Here is a 21736-nt window from a genome sequence, read left to right on the forward strand (position 1 = left end):
ATGAAATTGTGCTGATTTTAGATAACGTCACTCCTCAGTTTACAGATGCCGTATCTTTGGAAAGAAGGAATACACAGGATGAAGCAGGCGAACTTCTGCTTGGTTCTTATAAAGAGTCATAAGATTAATTTAGGCCTATGCAGTAAATGTGCAATGCAAACTAGTGTGAAATAAGCTGATCTTAGTGGGGAAACATCAATATAGTTCTTCTATATTAGGGGAAAAAAAGCCCCTCTAGTAAAGTAGGGACATAAATGTGTGTGTATATGTTGTGGAAAGTGTTGCTGGGATACAGGCAAGGAGAGAGTGCAGACATAAACACTGAAGAGGGTCCACGTTAAGTTCATCATCATGAGGATGAAGCTCATCCCACTCCTCTGTTTGAATTTTGGGAGCTGTAACAGGCTGTTCGATGACTCATCCTGAACACAAACACACACACACACACACACGCACACGCACACAAGAGTAACACGCAAACATGGCACATGGATTGGAGGGAAGCGTGTTCATGGGGCAGCACATGTGGTAACCACCTCCAACTCTCACATGTAAGCATTTTTGTTTGTTTGTTTAGACCTCTTTGTGTTGCATAAAAGCTAAAAAAAAAAAAAAATAAATCATGCCATGCTCCTTTCAGCACCATCAACAATCTGTGTCCTGTCTCCCACTGACAAAGAGATGAGTCAGAGCATCGCTCTCTGCAGCAGCAGCATCGTGGCCCTGACTGCTCAGTGGCAGACAAGCAGGAAGGAGGAGGGGGATGCAACAGTAAAAGCAGAATAATCCCAAACCACAGGCTTCCTGAAAAAAGAGATACTGTACAGGACATGTACTAAACCTTACGTCACCCATCACATACTGCACCACATCTGCCCTGATGTGTGAAATGAAAAACGATGATGTGAAAACCAAAGTGGTCCCCAGTTTTTGCTGTTTATTGAGAAACAGAGCAGCAAATGCACTTTACAAAACAACAACAAAACAACAACAACAAAAAACAAATGATCTGTTTGAGATGTTTAAACATTTTCCAGCTGTTACAAGACATTCATCAGTTAGCTGCTACAGTCAAACTAAACAGAGTAACACACCAAGCTCTGGGCCCCAAAAAAAAAAAAAATAATTAAATGGTGGGAGATGATAAAACTGCTAATGGAACAGCCAGTCTGGCAGTGAAATCATAATATATTTGTTCAATTTGTTATATAAATGAGTGATTAGCATGGGGCCACCTAACAGATTAATTAAGCATGCACAGCATTTGTTAATAACATTCATCTCTCTCTTGTAAATAAAATAAAAATAAGCTAATGTAAATCTGCAAGGATTCATTTGGGTTTCAGGTTTGGAGAATTTTATGAGGGAGTTTTAGGAGTCTGTGTACTTGTGCTATCTTATTTATTAGACAGGTAAAAATTGAAATCAAAATAACCTTGAGTCGTCCCTGTAGTCTGGTCTGGTTTAAGGGTTTATGAGGGTTTAAACAGGAAGACCTGTTTAAGGCTTGGGGTGGAGGCTTTTCATCTTATCTGTATTGAGGATTTAAATGTTGGACACATTGTTGATCCCTTGGAGACTAATTTGTGATTTGTGATACTGGCACATATAAATAAAAGCGACTCGGAAACCATCTGTGTTGTGTCTACATCATGGCGTTCCTCTCCTCCTCTCCAGCCTGAGCTTGTCTTTGGCTCTTTTTGCTGATGCGTTTGATCACTACAATGAAGACAATAACTGCAACAGGAGGAGACATAAAATAGAAGTCAGTTACTGCAACACAAAACTTCACAATGACATTGTTGGACAGTCTAATAGTTTGTGTGAGACTTGGCCTCATCAGATAATGGATTTATTTTGGGGTTTGTCAGAATTACCGCAGAATCCCATAATGCCAACCAGTATCCCAATGGTGGGTCCCATTCCCAATCCAAATGCCTTTCCTTCTGGTGCGATGTAGCAGTACCCCAGCTCTGTGCAGTTACATACTTTCACTGGGAGAGAGACAGGATGTAGAGTAAGTTATGGTGGGACTGCTGATTACACTTAAATATCATCACCTTTCGTTGTGATATGAGCAAACATTTGCTTATTAACCCATCCAGCAGTGTGGGGACATCACCTGATGAATACCAGATCAACCTTTCCTTGCTTTTATTTTTGGTTTCTACCACCTCATATCTAGCAGCAGGGAGGTCTATGGTGGACTGGAAGTTTTAGTGGCCACAGCATTAATCCGGGCACTAATAGTTATGGTAAAAATAAAACACACCCACTTTAAATTCTAAGTTTGAAGATTTTACACATCAGGACATAATAAAAAATAATCTGCAGGTCTTGACATTAGACATGCAGATTAGCTACAGCCACAGGCCTCAGTTAGGATGTTAAATGACAGTTCATGGCAATACAATCAGAAAAAGACTGAACAAATATGGCTTGTTTGAAGGAACATTCAATTCAATTTTATTCATTTAGCACCAAATTACAACTATCACTTCAAGGCACTTTATATTGTAGATAAAGACCCTACAATAATTACCCAACAGTCAAAACAACCCCCTATGAGCAAGCACATGGTGCCAGTGGGAAGGAAAAACTCCCTTTTAACAGGAAGAAACCTCCACAGAACCGGGCTCAGGGAGGGGCAGTCATCTGCCACAAGTGGTTGGGGCTGAGGGGTAAAAGATGGGACAAAACACATACTGTGGAAGAGAGCCAGAGATCAATAATAACTAATTATTAAATGCAGAGTGGAGTAAAAGAGTAAAAAAAAGAGGTGAATTAAAAGAAACACTCAGTGCATCATGGGAACCCCCCAGCAGCCTAGGCCTATAGCAGCATAACTAAGGGATGGTTCAGGGTCACCTGATCCAAACTATAAGCTAACTATAAGCCTAATCTTAAAAATAGAGAGGGTGCCTGTCTCCCGAATCCAAACTGAGAGCTGGTTCCACAGAAGAGGGGCCATTTATCTACAAACTTATATCCCACATACATTTTTGTGCTTGACATTTTACATAGTTCTTACCCATTCCTTACTTGATAGCAAATATTACATCAGGAAAACATGTTGTAAACATCCTTGCAGAAATCTTTTGCTAAAAACCTGATATAAATCTAATTATGTGTCACGAAATGACACACCATTGATACATTGTACATTATTTTACTGTACTTTCTTGCATAAAAAATATTTGTAAATGTAAAAATGAAAAAAAAAAGAAAAAAAGTTATCCCACCAGCACTCACCCTAAACCCACAAAAACAAAAGGCAAACCCTTATGAAAATTAACCACGGTTTTACTATGGTTAAATAACCATGGTTTAACATGGTTTCCTGTTTTTCATAGTTGTCATGGTTTTTTGAGTACCATGGGAGCCATGGTTTATTACTATGGTTTTATCATAGTTTGGTTACAGCTAAACCCTAGTATAACCTTGGAATAAACCATGGTTCTTACCATGGTTTTTATTTTACTATGATTTTTACCATGGTTTTTCCAAAGCATGTTTTTTTTTTAACCACGGTCTTTCCAAACCATGATTTTACCATGGTTTTTACAAGCTATATTTTTCTTAATTAAATCTATAGCTCCATTAATCTGTTTCACAAAACTGTAGTGCAATAATGCATACATCAAACAATGAATACTTCATACTTCATACTTCCATCTAGCTACCAAAAAGGCCACATAAGAATAATCAAAAACAGGAAGTAGGATTTTTAATTACATTTAATTACATGGTAAACCATGGTTATTTAACCATAGTAAAACCATGGTTAATTTTCATAAGGGTCCCATTGTACTCTTAAGTATCCTAGGAATCACAAGTAAGCCAGCAGTCTGAGAGTGAAGCGCTACTGTACTATGAGGTCTTTAAGATAAGATGGGGCCTGATTATCAAGACCTAATATGTGAGAAGAAGGACTTTAAATTCTATTCTGGATTTAACAGGGAGGCAATGAAGAGAATCTAATATGCAAGAACATGGAAGCACAAGATTTCTCAAATAATGTCCTTTGGATTGATGAGCCTGAAGTGGAGATGTTTGACCATAATGCACAGCACCAAACCAAACACAGCATTTCAGCACGAACACCTCAAACCAACTGTTAAACATGCTGGTGTGTTTTGCAGGCACAGGACCTGAGCACCTTGCAGTCACTGAGTCGAGCACGAACTCCTCTGTATACCAAAGTATTCCAGAGTCAAATGCGATGCCATCTGTCTGACAGTTAAAGCTTGGCTGAAATGATGTCATGCAACAGGACAATGATCCCAAGCATGGCGGCAAATCTACAATAGAACTGCTGAAAAAGCAAAGAATCAAAGTGTTGCAGTGGCCCAGTCAAAGTCCAGACCTCAACCTGACTGAAAAGCTGTTGTGGTTTAAGAGAGCTTTGCATAAATGAATGTCCACAATCCTCAATGAACTGAAGTAACGCTATAAAGAAGAATGCACCTCTACAACGATATGACAGATTGATAAGGTCATAAAGAAAAATATCACTTGACGTTATTGTTGCTAAAGGTGGTTTTACAAGGTGTTGTATCAATGGATGTGCTTAGTTTTTCACATACTTTGTCTGCATTTTGACATAGATTGTGTTAAATAATAACATGGTGTAATATGTCATGTGGAGCTTGTATTTACCTAATTTTAAGACCTGATAAGAACTAGATATTTTTTTAAATGTCACGATGAATAAAACCTTAGTTTGACAGAAGGTGTAAATTCTTTTATCTTGACATTATATAACATTGCCAGATGTAACCTTTAGACATTTGACTCACCCTCAAACTTCTGTGGGACTCCCACACCTGCATTGTCTTTAATGACAATGGCGAGTGAGAAGGTTTTATCTTCAGTTGGTGGTTTCTTCAGTTTCAGTTCAGCTGTTGTAGCTGCATGACACACAAAGAACAACCAGGACAATGTAGCAAGCTGAAAGCAGAGATGCACATCTTTACATAGTTTGATGTTATGCTTCTACTTTACAGATATTGGTGTACCATCAATTTGGTCCAGCTCCCAGTTAGGTGATTTCCCAGTTTTGGTGGCAAAGGTGAACGTGAATGGCTGGGAGAAAGGGTTGCTGTCTGGGTCCTGGGCCATTATGAGAACAGGTTTGACATTCTTCGTGCAAATGAAGGCCTGGGTCCTAATCAGTTTGGGGGTGTTGTCGTTCACATCCAACAACCTTACATGCAGGTCACGCTCAGCAGAATTCTTCGGGTTCTCTTTCAGAGGGAATATCAGAAAGCATGGGAAAAGTGGTCTCACTCAAGACTCGTTTGTTTATGAAGGTGAGCAGCAGTCAGTATGTCATGGTCAAAGGCCTCAAATACACAAATAACTACAGTAGCATCTAATGCTTCTGAAAGGTACTGAGAGAGTTTGCAAGCAGATACTTCTTATGATGTTTCTTTAAGGAAAAAAAAAAACATTCTAGCCAATGTGTCTCACATTGTGTGGCCTATAAAGAAATGAACTCAAGAGTAGTGTCTCATCTCACCCTTTTCAAAGGCGGTGACAGTGACTTTGAACGTCTCTACTTTCTCCCTGTCCAGGTTTTCTTTGGTCTTGATTACTCCTGTAGCAGGGTCGATCTCCAGCCAGCCTTCAGTGTCACCGTCCAGCTTAAAACTGCACACAGACACAGTGGCGCAATCATCAATCATCACTCTGGCCCAGTCGATGACAAAGCACACACTCAGCTGGTGGCCAGGGGAAACATCGGTAGTCAAAACGAATCAATGGTCTGCTTTGTGTACACATTATAGTCCCAGCACAGGAAAATTCAAACTAGCAGTCAGTACTCTGTGATCAACCAGGTAAACAATGCCGAAGCTTTAATGCTGTGCATGTGGTGTGTTTATATTCAGCCTACTATCATACATTACATCTTGTAAGAGCGTGGACACAGCATCCAGCCACTTCATCTATCAGGCTAAGAGAGAGATTGTGATCAGTTAAGGAAAAACTGTTTTTAAAAGCAGTGCTCAGCTGCTTCAACTCTGCAAAAGGTTTCCCAAACTAGAAGATTTTTGGTACAGATTCACTCCATCTTAAAGCCCAGAAACATTGCAAGAAAAAGACCAAAGTTTTGACTTAAAATAATTACACATATTGACCCCTAGCTTAAGGTAGGGTAGCTCATTAGCCTCAGCTGGATCTTCCTGTTCTTCATTGTATATATCTGCTGTATTATGTAACAGCTTTCATTAAATCCTTGTACAGTTAGCACTCTTAAAGCACTCAGGACCCAGACACTGAGCAGTCTCCAGTGTGTGCTTACCCGATCTCTTTGCCCTCTGGGTCCTTTGCCTCCACGGTGAGCAGCACTGATCCTTTGGTGAAGTTTTCATGTACGGTCAAATCCAGGATGTCCAAACTGAACTCTGGGACCTCATCTACATCAGCAACCAACACAGTAAAAAAGGTGGTAGACTCACTGCCGTACTCGAGACCTTTCATGAGTGGTTCTGGGTTACGAGCATCAATCTGGAGCCTGTAGGTGGAAGAGGACTCAAAGTCCAGAGGCTGTTAGGAAGGAGGGAAAAAAAGAAGAAGTGTTTTTTAGAAAAAGGAGCAAAGAGAAGAGAAGCAGAGAAGATGCTCATTATAGTATAATGTATATGTGAAACTAGTTAGTAAAGCCCAATCAGCAGGTATTAAACCAACAATGGGTTCCTGACTTTAAAACCCAAATAAGGAATTCAGAGCAGGTATATTTATATGGACATACAGGTTTAGGGGCAAACAAGAACCATTTACAACTGTTATAAAATGGCCCTGCAGGAGACTGATGACCTATGACAGCTGGGATAGGCTCCAGCCCCACCGTGACCCTGAACTGGATAACTGGAAGAAAATGGATGGATGGATGGATAAAAAGATAAAGGACAAAACTCTGTTTCTGCTGCATACATAATGACCTGTAGCTGATCTGCTCTTAAACCTGAGGGTACAGTCCAGATAATTAATTAACACCCAGTTATTTAAAAAAAAAAAAATCTATTTAGGTCATAATTTAAGGAAAAAAATCCAATGTCCTCAAAGTGATGTTTAACAGCATTTCTCTGCAGTATGTGATCATGAAGGTGAAATATAGTATCTGTAAGTTTTTAGCTGCAACTTCAAGAGATTTTTTTGTATTATACTGCATTTTATAGACAGCATTAGATTCATGAGTGTAAACCTTGAGAACGAATTATTTTCAATATGAATTTATGACAGTTAGTGGCAGCATTATAAGTGAGCATATAATATAAATACAAATACACACAAACAAACAAAAAATTCCATCCTGAAGGGTTTAATCTTTTTAAAAGGGACCTGACATGTTGAAGCAGGTGGATTTAAAGATCAAAGTCTGCAAAAAATCAAATGTGCATATTTATGTGGGAGAGAGAACGGAGATACTCCACCTTAGCAAGAACCACATGACCAACACCTTTGCCGTCAGTTTCCACAGCAAAGACGTCTCCACCAGTGATGGTAAACTCGATCATCGAGCTGCCGGTGTCTGGGTCATCATTATCTGTTGCTTTGATGGTCAGAACTGTGTGTCCCAGAGGAGTATCCTCTGCCAGAGTTGCATTGCCATACTGCATACAAACACAGAAACACACACAGTAATCAGTAACATCAGTAATATGAGCCAAACAGCGTGAGGAGCGAGAACCGGGCGTCGAATGCGTCTTATACTTACATCATTCACCTCAAACACAGGCAGTTGGTTGTTGACGTCAATGACCTTGATGACGACCTTACAATTTGTGCTGAAATCTGTGAGCGAAAAACTGTAAGTACTTCTGAACTTAAAAATATTAACTAAATTCAGCCTACAGGTGTGCTTTCATACAGTATATTACCTGGGTCACTGACTCTGACATTGAGGTTGTAGACCGCCTGTTCTCTTCGCCGAAGCAAGCGCAATGCACGAATTGTTCCAGAAGCGTCGTCGATGGAGAAGGTATCGGATGCGATGGTTGGACTTTGGGATATGATGGTGTAAGTCAGAATAGAATTCAGTGTCTCTTCTTGATCGCTGTCATGGACCATCAGCCGTCCTACCAGGCTGCCTGGAATAACAAGAACCAGTGAAAACCCTCACGTCTATTGTGAAACTTTTTTTTTTTTTTTTTTTTTTTTTACAAATTTTCTTACAAGTTAAAAATATTCATGAAATTAAAAGGGCTCCGGTGGCTGAATAAGCCACCACATGTAGCATGCTGCAAACCTTGAAGGAGTGATCTTACCTACAGGCTCATCCTCCTGTATCTCAAATACAGTTTCCTCCTCGCACACTGGTGCGTTGTCATTCACATCCTCCACCAAAACGTGAATCTCCATGGGTGGATCCACCTCTTGGTCATTTTTATCCTTTGCCATCACCACCAGGGTGTACTGAAAACAGATCCAACAGAAGTTCAAGAATAACTCATAGAAGTTGGTCTTTATTTCTGCATAACTTATTGATCAAATGGGTCATCTACCATGTTCTTCTCTTCTCTGTCCAGCTGCTCTGTCAACAGTATTTCTCCATTTGCTGTGATCAAGAAGGGGAATTTCAGCATTCGCTCCTTCTGCACCAATTCGTAGATGGCATCAGGCTCATTAGACTGGACCTGGATGTAGAGAGAGACAAGAAGAACCCAGGGTAGGATGGTCAATTGCTGAATACAGGGGAGGTGTAGTGAGCAGTATGTATATATGAATCCCAGCAAACCTTTGCAATGACTAGAGGATATGTTTCATCTAAGTTCTCTTTAATACGAATGGGTCCAGGGTTCTTCCACAGGTTTTGCTGCACAGCAATCTGGACTCTGGTGTTTCCACTCAGCGCATTCTCTGAAGCTCCTTCCAGGTCTTCCACGCGCACAAACAGGGTGTAGTCTGGGTCTTCCAGAGGGTCCACATTCCGCCTCCTCATCTCTGACACCACAGGGGGAGAATAAGGATTTCAATTAGAGACATTTCACAGGGAACAACAAGTTTTTCTGCAGGGTAAAAATGACTAAAACATTTCAGTTAATCTCTAATTTTGAAAAGCTGAGTCACATGGACGCAGCTAAACCGCTCTCCCCGGCTGAACTCATCAACCCAGCACTAATCGCTGACAGTAGTTTCTTCATTACAGTCTGTTTATCTACATTACCACCATCCATCAGTCCAGTCCAGTTATGTTATCAGTAGATTCGACCAGACAGTGTTAATAGTCCAGCTCCACTGATGACTCCTCTGGAAACAAACCTGCTTTCTGCACACAGGTGAAGAACGGGTTGTGTTCATATGGGATCTCCTGCACTGAACAGTAGTCATCAAACCTCCTCTTCAGGGATTCAACGCTCCGATCTTCTCCTATGCCATACTGGATGCCCCCTCTTGCCTCTAGCAGCTTTTGCCCTGTTAAAAAACACACGCTCATCAAACACCAGCAAGCATGCTCACACACATTGCAGACACATTTCTAAGAGGAAAAACAGACTCATTTAAGTGCTTACACAAACTCAGAGTAATCATGATGAGCGTCACGTGACACATTTAGGCAACCTGCCTTCAATCAGCATTAATCTTGAGTACACAAGATGATCTGAGTAATCTGGATTTATAGTGGCGCTATACTGCCAGGCAGAGACAGCAGCCACAGATTACAGACTTTCCCATGGATGCCGCACGTAGCTCTGTGCATCTGTGTCTGTGTGCTACCTTGCTCTGTGGTGGAGATCTCTCCAGTGTCGGGGCTGATCTGAAACAGCTGGGTGTTTTGTGTGCTGGGGATCTCGGCAATCAGGCTGTATCTCAGAACAGAATTTGGAGTCTCAGGGTCATCCCGATCCAATGCAAACACTCGGGTAAATGGGACACCTACAGCCACACAGAAAACTGATGTTAAATTCAGTGTACAGAGAGAAATACCGCTTAACCCAAAGGAATCTTTTAAAAGGTTGTCTTACAAAACTACAGTGGTGCTTTTGCATGCTTTATCCTATGAGAAACACTTTAGTTGTACTTTGTTTTAACAAACACACCACCTGGTTTCAAGGGTAGGCAAGTTTCCTGCATTAAAAGCAAACATTGTTTTGCCTTCATTTATTACAATGGAAAAATTATTTTGCAAGAAAGATATTTTACAGTGTATCTGATGTTTTTTTCCTAATTGATGCATCATAGGAAGAGTTAATGTCCTAAACAGGAAAGCTCACTGCCAAACACCAACATTTTAAATCTATTTTCTATTTTGAACTGAAACTGAAATACGTGCTCATTGTTGTTTGTACGCAAGCAAGATTACATAAAATCTAACATCCCGAATTTCATGAGACTTGATAGAGAGGTGAAACAAGTGCAAAGGAAGGACAAGCTAAATTGTGTTGCAGAAAAGATCACTTAAAATTGGGAAATAAGGCTCTGAAGGATGCACTCGCCAAGTGACCTTCTAGTCTTCTAGTTCCCTTTTATTTCCCCTCCCATTATGCCATTTTAGAGCAAAAAGAAATACCTTAAATAAGCAAAATATGCTCATTGCGTATGAATAGCATGATTTGCAGGTGATGGGGCAAAACAGGCAAAAATAACTATATTCCTTTAATCACATGCACTCTTCGGCACAAAGGGTTCCTTTATCCTTTCTTTTTCCTTTTTTAAGTGCCAACTTAAACAAGATGAAATCAGTAGGGAGCAGCTCTTATTACTGCCTGTGATGAATGGGATGTAAGGCCACCTGCTGTTTCACAAGTACTCAAAAAAGAGAGGAAGCATAAAAATATGCAAAGGAGAAATGTCACAACAGGTAGAAGTGTGCACAACCTGCTGGGCTGTTCTCTCGGACCACAGCGGTGTAGAAACTCTGGTTGAAGAATGGTGCATTGTTGTTGACATCCAAAACATTTATGGTCACATAAATCGGGCCATCCACCACTTCATCATCTGCCAGCGCCTCCACCTGGATCCAGTTGCACACACAAACATGAGTTTTTATACACAAAAGTACACACAAGCATGTGCTGTGTGGCTAATGTGATGTGAGCACAGTTTTCTGTATTTTTTCAATAAAGACAGAGAGACTGTGTTACCTTAAGAATGTAGTGCTCATCTCGAGACCAGTCCAGAGGACTTTTCAAGTAAAGCCACCCATCTTTTGAAATACTGATGTCTTGCCCACCTTCTCCACTCAGGCTGAAATTATTAACATCTGGATGGTTCACCTGAAACTAGGGAGTGAAAAAAGGGGAGGAAAGGAGAACGATCAGGACACTTTGACCACAATAACAGGTTAATTCACAGCTGTTTAAGACTTTCATTTGATCTCAGACAAAAGGGAAACGTAACAGTCACGTGCCTTTAGTAAAAAGGGCAAACACCAACCAACCCTTAAATGCTCACATACTTGACAGTTAATCTGAGTAAGACTGCAAGTTTTATAAAAAATAAAATAAAATAAATTCTGGCTGTTAGTAAATATTAGTAAATAAATGTAAAAATTTGAATCTGGTGATTCACTTTATTATACATTTGATTGAGCGCCGAGTGTCTAAAGCATCAGGCTTTGCAGGCCTGATTATAGACTCAAAGCAGCCCAAAAAAAGGGAACTTTTCCAATGAAACTATCAGCGTATTCTTGTTCTAAGAACTAAAAATGTATTCCTTATGGAAATTTGCCAAAATAAAAACCAAAAACGTATTCCATTCAGCAGCCTCTCTTTTCACAGAACAGTGCAAAACTGGCTCTAACTGGCTCAGCAAAACGGCATGTATTTGACCTCTAGACACCTCACAGGTCCTCAGATTGCAGCTCTATTAAACGGTGCCTGCAAAAATCTGATCCCCGCATCAACAGTCAAAAGCCGATGCCAGGATGCTGACCTTTTTTAGCGAGTTGAAAAGAAAAAGCCATGTCTGGGACTGGCTGCTCGGTGAAGACAATCTTGTCCAACAACCAGACTATGACCTCAAATACAGCTCTAAATTATATATGACTATCATAGTGGAAGCAGACAGCTGATAATGGAGTGGCCAGCATGTTCAGTGGCCCTCAAACCTGCTGAGCTGCTGTGTGAACAGCTTGATCAATACCAATACCAATAAATCCAATCAAATTTGTGGGAGGCGGATCAGGAAGACTGGCCTTAAATGTCTCCGGAATTATCAAAAAAAAACCAAAAACCCCAAAACAAAAAAACAACTAAAATGTCAAAGATCTGCAAAGCTGCGGCTGCTGCAATTAGACGACTGTTTGATGAAAGCGAAGTTCAAAACAACATGCGAAACTTTTACACACCAATGTAAATGTGAAGGATTGTGAAATGGCTGATAGAGGAGCAATAACAAAGCAACAAAGATCTGATACCTTAGTTTATATTCAGTTTTTCTTTTACTATTTGTTATCTTACAATCTTGATTAAGATAACTTCTCAGGGGTATGTTCTGGTGCAGTGACACTTATGTGATTAAGTTGTGATAAATGGAGCGCACGGCACATGTGCAGTTCGTCTACCTCGAAACTGGACAGGACGCCAGTGCACCAGTGCTACCATGTGTGTATTACCTGATACAAGGGATAGGGCACTGGAGTCGCCTCTGGCACATCCAGCACTGTGTTCTCAAAGGGGCCCTTCTTCTCCTCCAGATCCTCCCCACCAGCCTATCATAGCACAGAAACAGAGGTTAAAGGTCATCAATTACATCACAGGCTAAGGGAAAATTAAACCTCTCACACTCATACCTAAATTTGCCATTTTAGCTTTAAAACAGTCAAGCATTGAGGGCTTAGTATTTACAGCCCAGTTATTTATTGAACCAAAATGACTTGACAGTGGAGGAATTTTTATATTCGACCACAGGATGAGAGAGCAAAGTCTACCGACAAAGGGCCCAGACTCAATTTAGTAACACTTTCTGTAAGTGTTTTAAAATGAGTTACCAAGGGCTGTGTTACACACTCTTTGTTAACCTTGCTGATAGTTGTGAGCATTTTCTTTTTTGCGCTTCCTTTGTAGCATTAATCAACACTGACTATTTAACAGATCTTTTAACAGGTTCATGTATTTGAATATGTATCGGAGAACAGCAGCAGCAGTTGGCCGGCGCTATGTACTCACAATGCTGAACAGCAATGGGAGCAACAACAGATGCACCATGGGTGTCATTATCACAGCCTGTGAAGGAAGAGGAAGAGAAGGCGGAGGAGGAGATATGGGGGATAGAAAAAAAATTGTTTAAGGTTACACAAAGGGTTACAGTTTTTGCAAAATATTCACTGTGCTCTGCTGTTAAATTGCAAAAACACTAAAGAACTGATGCAGTGTATTATTACCAAGTCCACCGAGAAACCTTTAAACCCGCTCAACTTTTTCCTCCATTCAGCACAATGTGTCATTGAGGTTCAAAAACCACAGACTCACAAAGAAAGTGTGTCCTCTGTCCTTGAATCCGCGCATGCACTGCATCGCTCTGTGTGCATACTTTGTGCTCAAGTGATTACACATATTACTCCACCTTCACAAGCAGGTGAACCACCCACCTGAGTGCACTGAGCAAAATGAAAGCCAGTGCCTTTTAATGCGGCGTTCATTTCCGAGTCTGTTTCTCCTATAAAGGGTGTGTATAATATGACACCCAAACTTCACTGCAGTGACTTAGATTTTGCTGCATCTTGCCTTTAAACATCAGTCCCCCCCCCCCCCCCCCCCCCCCCCCCCAAAATATGCTACATTAAATGCACTGAATGATCACTTTCTGTATCAAACATTTCAGTGATGCTTTCAATCTAGAGTTCATATCATCCAAATTGTAAGCCCGGTACCCTAAAAGACTGGTTTACTAAAGAAATAATGTAACATTCACTTCTGAAAACTAAACAAAATTGTGTATTTTTTCTATTTAGGTCTGTACTTAAGTTGTAAATCAGGAATATGTTGATTAAATAACACATTTACAGATCCTGGAGTTGTAAAGTGCAAGCGAAACAGAAGGGTGAAGTCAACTGCTCGAGTGAAGGTGACATTGAGTCATGGCGAATGACCTTTTTGTAGCACAGGACACTTTTCAAGTCACCACCCTGATCTTATTTATCAGGTGTACTTGAAGTTGCCTGAAAATGTTCTGCACTTTACTAATATATCGATCTCTGTGTAGTTAACCTGCTGCTCAGCAGACTGACAAGTACTTCAGCAGTATTACCAATTTATAAATGTCTACCTAAAACAACTTAACAGGCATCCAGAGAAGAAATTGTAATTGTATTGTACATTTGATACTGGATTAAACTAAAGCTGGGATAAATAGACAAACATAGATTCAAAGCTACAGGCCTTTCTCTCTTTATCCTTTTAGGTCAATGACTGGTTGACCTCTGTCTGGATAAATTCAGCTGGTATAAACCAAATTTAGCTTCCCATTCACTTACCTTTTCTCATATGCTGGGAACAATCCAGGAAGAAGGAGAGTATAAAGGTAGTAAAATATGCCAACACCTTATCTAAGGCCCTGCCAAAGTCAAGTTAAGATCACGGCACTTCAGTGATAAACTGAATGCATTTGAAACCTTCATTGCACAGTCTATAAAAGCCAACACAAGCATTCTTGTTTGTTTCTGATGACACACTCCAAAGACATTCTCTTAAATCTCGACAAACCCCAAACTTGGGAGGCAAGAGAGCGAAGTGGCTTACCTTAGAGGAGAGATCAAGTGAGACACTTGTCAGACTGATCTGAGCAGCCCCATCCTGTTCTGGTCAAACGTTAACCAGCTCCTAACCACCAATGTTTTATTGGATCTAATGATTGTCTAATCACCCTGCCCTCCTGTCCAGGTGGCCAATGGGGAAATAGCAGACAAACGCGACAAAGACAGGAAGACCAGAACAATTATATATACAATTCAATAAAACACCTATTCATTAGTGTAAGTTGGTGGTTTTACTGAAACACTCAGATGCTTGCAGATTTGTGGCATATTGATCTGTGTGGGTTAAAATAAACTCTTTAAAGGAACATCTCAGCAAACGATTTGTAAATTTTAGACAGCATGTGTGTGAATTCCAGACAGAAATAGAAAAAAAGTAAATAAAAAGAACAAAAGGGGGGAAAAGAGTGGAAAGTTCCCTAATTTCTTTGCTGCTCATTGTTTAAGTTTCTGATTACCTCTCAGACTTTGCCCTATGCACCTCTGCTATGCTTTCCTTGCAAATTTTCCATTAGCATCAAGTGCCTGATAAGGAGCTGCATGTAGAAGAAAAGACCGACAGATTGCACTGACAATCCACTGCCTCACAAGAATCCAAAAATTTGAGGTCACCCAGACGATGCAGGAGGTCAAGATACACATGAAGCTGTAAAAAAACAAAAACAAAAAACCAGACATGTCTTAAAATGTTCTAAAGAAGATTTTTCGTCTTCATCTTTATGACCCAACATATGTCAGTTGGAATTATCACCTGTATGTCCTGATGCATAAAGCTGTCATCCTGAGCTGAGAGGTTTACAGGCTTTGGAGAGCTGCTTGGAAACAAGGCAGAAAATTGTGTGACTCTGTAGGAAAACAGGCTGTGAGTGAGTCACTGTTTCACAGGCCCCACTATTTAACCAGAACCTATGACTGGAGTGTTGATGGTTCAGCGAATGAAGCCATGATTTTAGATGGAAGTGACTGTTATGTAAAGCATGGCTCCATACGTGCACACGGCCCAATATTCCGGCCAACACCATCTGCCCGACGCTCTCTGAACTGAACGCAAACACGCGCACATACACACTTCCTCTGAATGTTACCTTGGCAACACATTTTTCTTCATTTTACCGCCTTCCCAAAAAAACTGAGTTTGGGATCTGGGCTTGTTAGGTGCCGCACTGGGAGCCAAATCACCATGCCCGACAAGATGCACAGGGGACTAACTTTATTTAGTTCAGCTTTAATGTCACCCCCTGACTCATCCTGTATCAGCACAGTTGCGTTGCTCTGAAACCCTATTTGTGCAAATGTCTCTCTTTTGTGTCAAAGCTGAGTCACCCATTATCATTTCTCATCAGTGATGTGATGATGGCAGACAAAAGAGTTATTTTTTCCTTCCAAACACTGTTATGTCACTTTATTTCATCAAGCAGCACTTAAAACAACAGAAAAGTAGCAACAAAAAAAACCCAAAAAACATTATCAATCTGGTTTTTATGTTCAACAAGTACAAAATACAACACATATAAATAAAGTAACTGTTAAAAGATCATCATACACATTATCAAAGACATTAAGTGCCCAAAGTAGCTTACAAATCAAAGCACTTAGGGATCAACAGTCAAAATTTGGCAAGATTCGGAGCAAAGTGATCAGGAAAAAGAGAAGAAAGGAGAGAAAAAGCTATTAAAATGTATTTGTTCAAAACACAAATAAAAGAAAAATCACTTCCTTTTCTCTATTTCCATCAGCTGGTCTCTAACCTCTTAAACATTTCTGCTACACGGACTCGACCGCTCTAACATCACATCATCGTCTGACTGTCCATTTCAAAGGCAGACAATTTAAGCCCAGTTCACTCAGTCAACTCTGGACTGCAACATGTTTCTAACACCGTCCTTTACACCAGCCTGGCTGTGTGGAGGGTGGATGTGAACACAGTGAGGACTGCGTGTGAACCATCCAACTTTTTTTAGCCACCTCAGAAGAGGGCTTATCCTCCACCTTGTAACTTGTTCACCTGCTCAAAGATTTGATGAAGATTTGGCTTCATCTGTCAGGCTCCTACAGCACAGAGAGATCGTGGCAGGACTTGGATTTTAGCCAGAACGCCACACTGGGGTTGTTCTTTGCCACCACCTTGTCAAGGAAACGTTTGGCCTTCATAGGGAGGCTCTCGCGGCGTGTAGCACAGCTTCTGTGCCTGCGGCGTTTGTTGGCTTCTTTGGAGTCCCGTCGTAGACGCAGCTGTCGCACTATACCGTAGAAAGCCTCCCAGACATTGTGCTGCATGGCGGCTGAGGTCTCAATGAACTTGCAGTCAAACACAGCGGCGCAAGCACGACCCTCTGAAACAGGGAGGAGAACATCTCAGACACTTCAGCTGCTTATCAAATGAAGAGTGTATTCACAGAAACAGACAGAGACTGGGCCTCCTTACCACTCACTGACACCTCTCTGCGCCTCACCAGGTCACACTTGTTCCCCACGAGGATGATTGGTGTGTGGTGGGCAGGGCGGAAGCGACGCAGGGTTATCCGGAGCTCAGAAGCTCTCAGGAAGGAAGCTCGGTCAGTTATAGAGTACAGCAACAGGTAGGCATCCCCAGTCTGCATGTAGCGCTCATACACACATTCGTTGTCAGTCTACAAAGCACACACACACACATGCAGAGGGTTCAGTATGGTCACATACAAGCTGGTGAGGTCTCTCCTGTGATTCTTTTTTTTTTTTTTAATCTCACCTCAGTATCCCATGTGTCAAGCAGAGTTATAGTGGCGGGCTCTCCATCCACTTCAATTTCCTTTTCAGACAGTTCATCTAAATTTAAACAGGAATCAAACACTTAGATTTTAGTGAAACCAGATCAAAATGTCAAACACAGCGTTATTATTAACTGCAATATTAAGATATTATTATTATTATAGAAAGTACAAAAGTATAACAACTTTCTCAACACACTTTTAATGATCTTTCTCTCACCTCCACACAGCTCGCAGTCATCGCTGTCCATGCTGTCCGCTGCACCAGCGAAGATGCTGGCGAAAGCCGTCTTACCGACCCCGCTGGCCCCCAGCAGCACCACGCGGTACGGTCTCTCGGGTTCCGCGGGCTCCCCGGCGGAGTCGGTGGAGATGACCGAGTCCGAGGAGGACCAGCTCCCTCTGCTCCCGTCTGACTCCCCGGCGGAGCTGGCGCAGGATTTGGAGCGGGAGATGCAAGTGGGGACCCTCGCCAGGAGGCTGTCCGAGAGCAGGTGGCTGCCGGAGTCGCAGATGCTCCACCGGTGGAGCTCGCTCTGCAAGCGGAGGCTGTGACGGCGCACACTGGACAACATGGTGCCCGTGACAAAATTAAGATGGACTGGATTATAGACAGCGGTGGGATTAAACGCTTTTTCAAAGCACCGTTCTAACCCCCTTTTCACCGCAGGAAAACAGCCTTCTTACTTCTTAAAGGACCTTTTTAATAACTTTTTATCCACTTCAGATGAATCAAAAATGTCTTGTTTTTCAGAGATTATCTGAATTAAAAAGGTGCCCAAACTTAGTCTCAAATTATTAGAAGCCCCCCCCGCCCTTTGATTTCTACAGCAGTAACTCAGTACCTACAACCTCAAAATGCTGTTTAAAACTGTTTCTGCGACAGACCGACTTCAGACTTGAATCCCGAACTAAAAGCAAAGTTTAATTCGTGCATCGCAAAAACATTTGCTGGGTAAATCCCGGAGCGACATTTACAGCTGGTACCTTCTTGATGTGTCTGCAGCCTCATCACTCAGTAATCTCCAGCTGAGTGAAGTCTCTTAATGCTCTGATGGGGTTTCCCTGCAGTTTAAATAGGCGGGGGGTGGGGGGGGGGGGGGGGGGGGGGAGTCACACAAGTGGAGCATGAGAGAATGGATTCAAAGCTTTGATGTGCTGGGTACGCACTGTTTTGGTTCATGCGCACACAGTGAGGCAACGTGCTGCTGCTCAGATATTAAAATGACTGTGCACCGGTGACATAGGTAAAATTACATAACATAAAGCTACATTATGTTTATGTCATGTCAAATTAATAGAGTGATTTGTTCCTATAGTGAAACTTTACTGGTATTATTTAATATAATATAGCATTTGACCAAATGTTGGGGGTGATGCCAATACTGATATCAACCTACAGGATTATATTCTTTGTGTTTAAATAGCCTATGTCAGAATTACACTCACTGGCCACTTTGTTAGGTCCACCTGTTCAACTGCTCCTTAATGCAAAAATCAGCCAATCATATGGCAGCAACTCATTGGCTTTAGGAATGCAGACATGGTCAAGGTGACCTGTTGAAGTTTGTGGTGAGCATCAGGATGGGGAGAAACATGATTTAAATGACTTTGAATGTAGCATGGTTGTTGGTGCTGGTCTGAGTACTGAAGAAACTGCTGATCTCCTGGGATTTTCCCAGACCAGAATGGTCTGAAAAAGAGAAAATATCCAGTAAGCAGCAGTTCTCTGGGTCAAAATGCCTTGTTAATGAAAGAGGTCAGAGGAGAATGACCAGTAACAGTAAATCAACTCAAACAACCACTCGTTACAACCAAGGTATGCAGAAGAGCATCTGTACGTGTCAAACCTTGAAGCAGATGGGCTGGGTGCCACTCCTGTCAGCTAAGAACAGGAAAGGCTAAAGTTCACGCAGGCTCACCAAAACTAGACAACAGACGACTGAAAAAGCTGTTGTCTGGTCTGATGAGTCTCAATTTCTCTTTTGACATTCAGCATCATTAAGATAGCAGGATCAGAATTTGGTAAACATCATGAAAGCATGGATCCAGCCTGCCTTGTATCAACTGTTCAGGCCGATGGTGATGTAAAGGTGCGGGGGATATTTCCTTTATGACAGCGTACTCGTCTTCTGATGGCTGCTTCCAGCAGGATAACACATCATGTCACAAAGCTCAAATCGTCTCAGACTGGTTTCTTGAACATGACAGTGAGTTAGCTGTACTCAAATGGCCTCCACAGTCACCAGATCTCAATCCAATAGAGCACCTTTGGCTCAAATGGCTCTTGTGGCTGACACATTTGCTTGACAAGTGAAAGGCTGCTGGTTTGATTCCAAGAGGCACAAATTCCCCTTGGGGTTATGTTAGGAAGGGCATCCGGAGTCAAACTCTGCCAAATCAAACATGCGGAGCTACTCACTGTGGCAAGGGAGCAGCTGAAAGTCGCTTTTTACAGTAATTGTGTTAAAAAAAAAACAAAATTATGAACCAAGTGCCAGAATAAATAAGTAAGAGCAGCAGAAATGTAAACTAATCAGCTGACTAAAACTGACTAAACTTTTCTTTGACATTTAACTTCCTACCTTTCGTTTGCTTTAAACATCTTAAAATGAAAGCTTTATTTGTTTAACACTGCAATTCCATCGCAAGCAAAATTTCCACCCATTTTAAATAAAAACAACCATATCTACACCTCAACGGTAGTATAAACACATACTTCAGTTTCATAGTGTTGCTACCATAATATGACCAAATGAAATTTCTGCTATGAAAAAGACAGTTGATACAAATGTCTGGCCATGAAATCCATTGTGATGCTTCTCACTTGTGCACCTTCAAGTCCTTTTTTTTTTAATTTATTTTTTTTTTTAAATCAGTCGTGTAAGATGAAGGTCAGAAAAAAAGACTGCATATGTTCTAATAATTAGTTTTATAAGCTTAACATTTAGAATTTAAATAATATACATTTATCTGCAGATCATTACGAGCTTCCACCCAGGGACTACAGATGAAATGGAGCTTTTTACCTATAAATTGCACAATATTGTACAGTTTTTTTCCCCCACTAAATACATAAATAAATAATGCATTCAGTGCATTCTGGATCTAGTTTATATAAATTTGGGTGTGTTGTGTAAGCCCATGCAAGGAGGTCACGGTTGTGTGCACAATAAGAGCTATGATGAATAGAGCGTATTCAGACTGCTTTGGTCTGATTGAATGTACTTGAAGAAAAAAGATGGAGGGGGGGCAGAGTGTGATAAAGAGGTGGGGACCTTTACTTCATACTGTAAATATGCCACTGCATAGGAGATCTTCTCCTATGCAAATATAATATCCAGATATTCTCAATGTTTTCCTTCTTTGTGTGGTTAATAAAGCATTTTTACTTCAGACTAACAGCATGTCCTTCACCTTGAAAAGCCAGTCCTTTTATATTCTGTTTTTTTTTTCCTCACTCTGCAGACAACATACTGTGAGCTGACATGTTAACACCAGCCGTCTCACATAAAGGGTTTTTCTCTGTATGCATTTTTGTGTTGCAATGTTCAGCAGCAATGGGAACAACCACAAGTATTATTCTTTCCACCTACACTTCTACCATCTGAAAGAAACAGGCGCGTGTCAAGAGTACAAAAAGCTTGCAAGAATATGGTACTATTATCCCAACAGTAACAGTAAGTAGAAAAGAAGCCAGAGCCTTCAGCTTTCAGGCCACACTCCTGTGGAACCAGCTCCCAGTTTGGATTCAGGAGTCAGACATCCTCTCTATTTTAAGATTAGTTATCAAACTTTCCTTTTTCATAAAGCTTACAGTTAGGGCTGTAACTTAGTTATACGCCGAGCCTTAGGCAGCTGGGGGGCTTCCCATGATGTACTGAGCATTTCTTCACTCACTTCTTTTCACTTTCTGTATTATTTGTACACTGATACATTTAATCAGAACTACTGAGCTCTGGCTCTCTCTCTCTCTTCCCTCACCCCCAATCAGTCCCAGTGAATGGCTGCCCCTCCCTCGTTGCGTTGGAGGTTTCTTCCTGTTAAAAGGGAGCTTTTCTTTCCCACCGTCAACAAGTGCTTGCTCACAGGTCGTCTGATTGTAGTGGTTTTCTTTCTAATATTGTAGCGTCTCTACCCTACAGTATAAGCACCTTGAGGCAACTGTTGCTGTGAATTGTTGCTATATAAACAAAATAAAATTGAACTGAAGAGGAATGAATGAATGAGCCAGTAATTACCATTGTTTCATGTATCAGTGTTGAGAGAGTTCTTTGAGCGTAAAGGATCC

The 21736-nt window shown here is 41.2% G+C and overlaps 2 protein-coding genes across 4 annotated transcripts; both read right to left on the reverse strand.

Annotated features, from left to right (window-relative positions):
• Positions 1 to 928: 928 nt before the first annotated feature.
• cdh17 (cadherin 17, LI cadherin (liver-intestine)) lies at positions 929 to 14761 on the reverse strand. 3 transcript variants are annotated; one of them, XM_030750096.1, is made up of 19 exons: positions 14685 to 14761; positions 13113 to 13169; positions 12560 to 12655; positions 11088 to 11225; positions 10822 to 10957; positions 9721 to 9879; positions 9265 to 9417; positions 8741 to 8946; positions 8508 to 8639; positions 8271 to 8418; positions 7884 to 8093; positions 7721 to 7797; positions 7437 to 7616; positions 6305 to 6549; positions 5522 to 5652; positions 5019 to 5246; positions 4800 to 4910; positions 1878 to 1994; positions 929 to 1737 (listed from the first exon to the last, which is right to left on the reverse strand). In XM_030750096.1, exons 2-19 carry the CDS (start codon positions 13158 to 13160, stop codon positions 1646 to 1648), a joined length of 2607 nt encoding a protein of 868 aa, XP_030605956.1. In that variant the 5' UTR covers positions 13161 to 13169; positions 14685 to 14761; the 3' UTR covers positions 929 to 1645. The 3 variants fall into 3 exon arrangements, with proteins under 3 accessions (XP_030605956.1, XP_030605957.1, XP_030605955.1); XM_030750097.1 differs by lacking the exon at positions 14685 to 14761 and adding an exon at positions 14420 to 14438; XM_030750095.1 differs by lacking the exon at positions 14685 to 14761 and adding an exon at positions 13328 to 13405.
• A 1324-nt stretch (positions 14762 to 16085) lies between these two features.
• Positions 16086 to 18473, reverse strand: gem (GTP binding protein overexpressed in skeletal muscle). The gene is made up of 4 exons (XM_030749899.1): positions 17666 to 18473; positions 17427 to 17503; positions 17124 to 17328; positions 16086 to 17031 (listed from the first exon to the last, which is right to left on the reverse strand). The coding sequence occupies exons 1-4, from the start codon at positions 18018 to 18020 to the stop codon at positions 16748 to 16750; spliced, it is 921 nt and encodes a 306-aa protein (XP_030605759.1). The 5' UTR covers positions 18021 to 18473; the 3' UTR covers positions 16086 to 16747.
• Positions 18474 to 21736: the final 3263 nt, after the last annotated feature.

The sequence above is a fragment of the Archocentrus centrarchus genome, chromosome 16 (assembly GCF_007364275.1).
Source record: "Archocentrus centrarchus isolate MPI-CPG fArcCen1 chromosome 16, fArcCen1, whole genome shotgun sequence".
Lineage (NCBI taxonomy): Eukaryota > Metazoa > Chordata > Actinopteri > Cichliformes > Cichlidae > Archocentrus > Archocentrus centrarchus.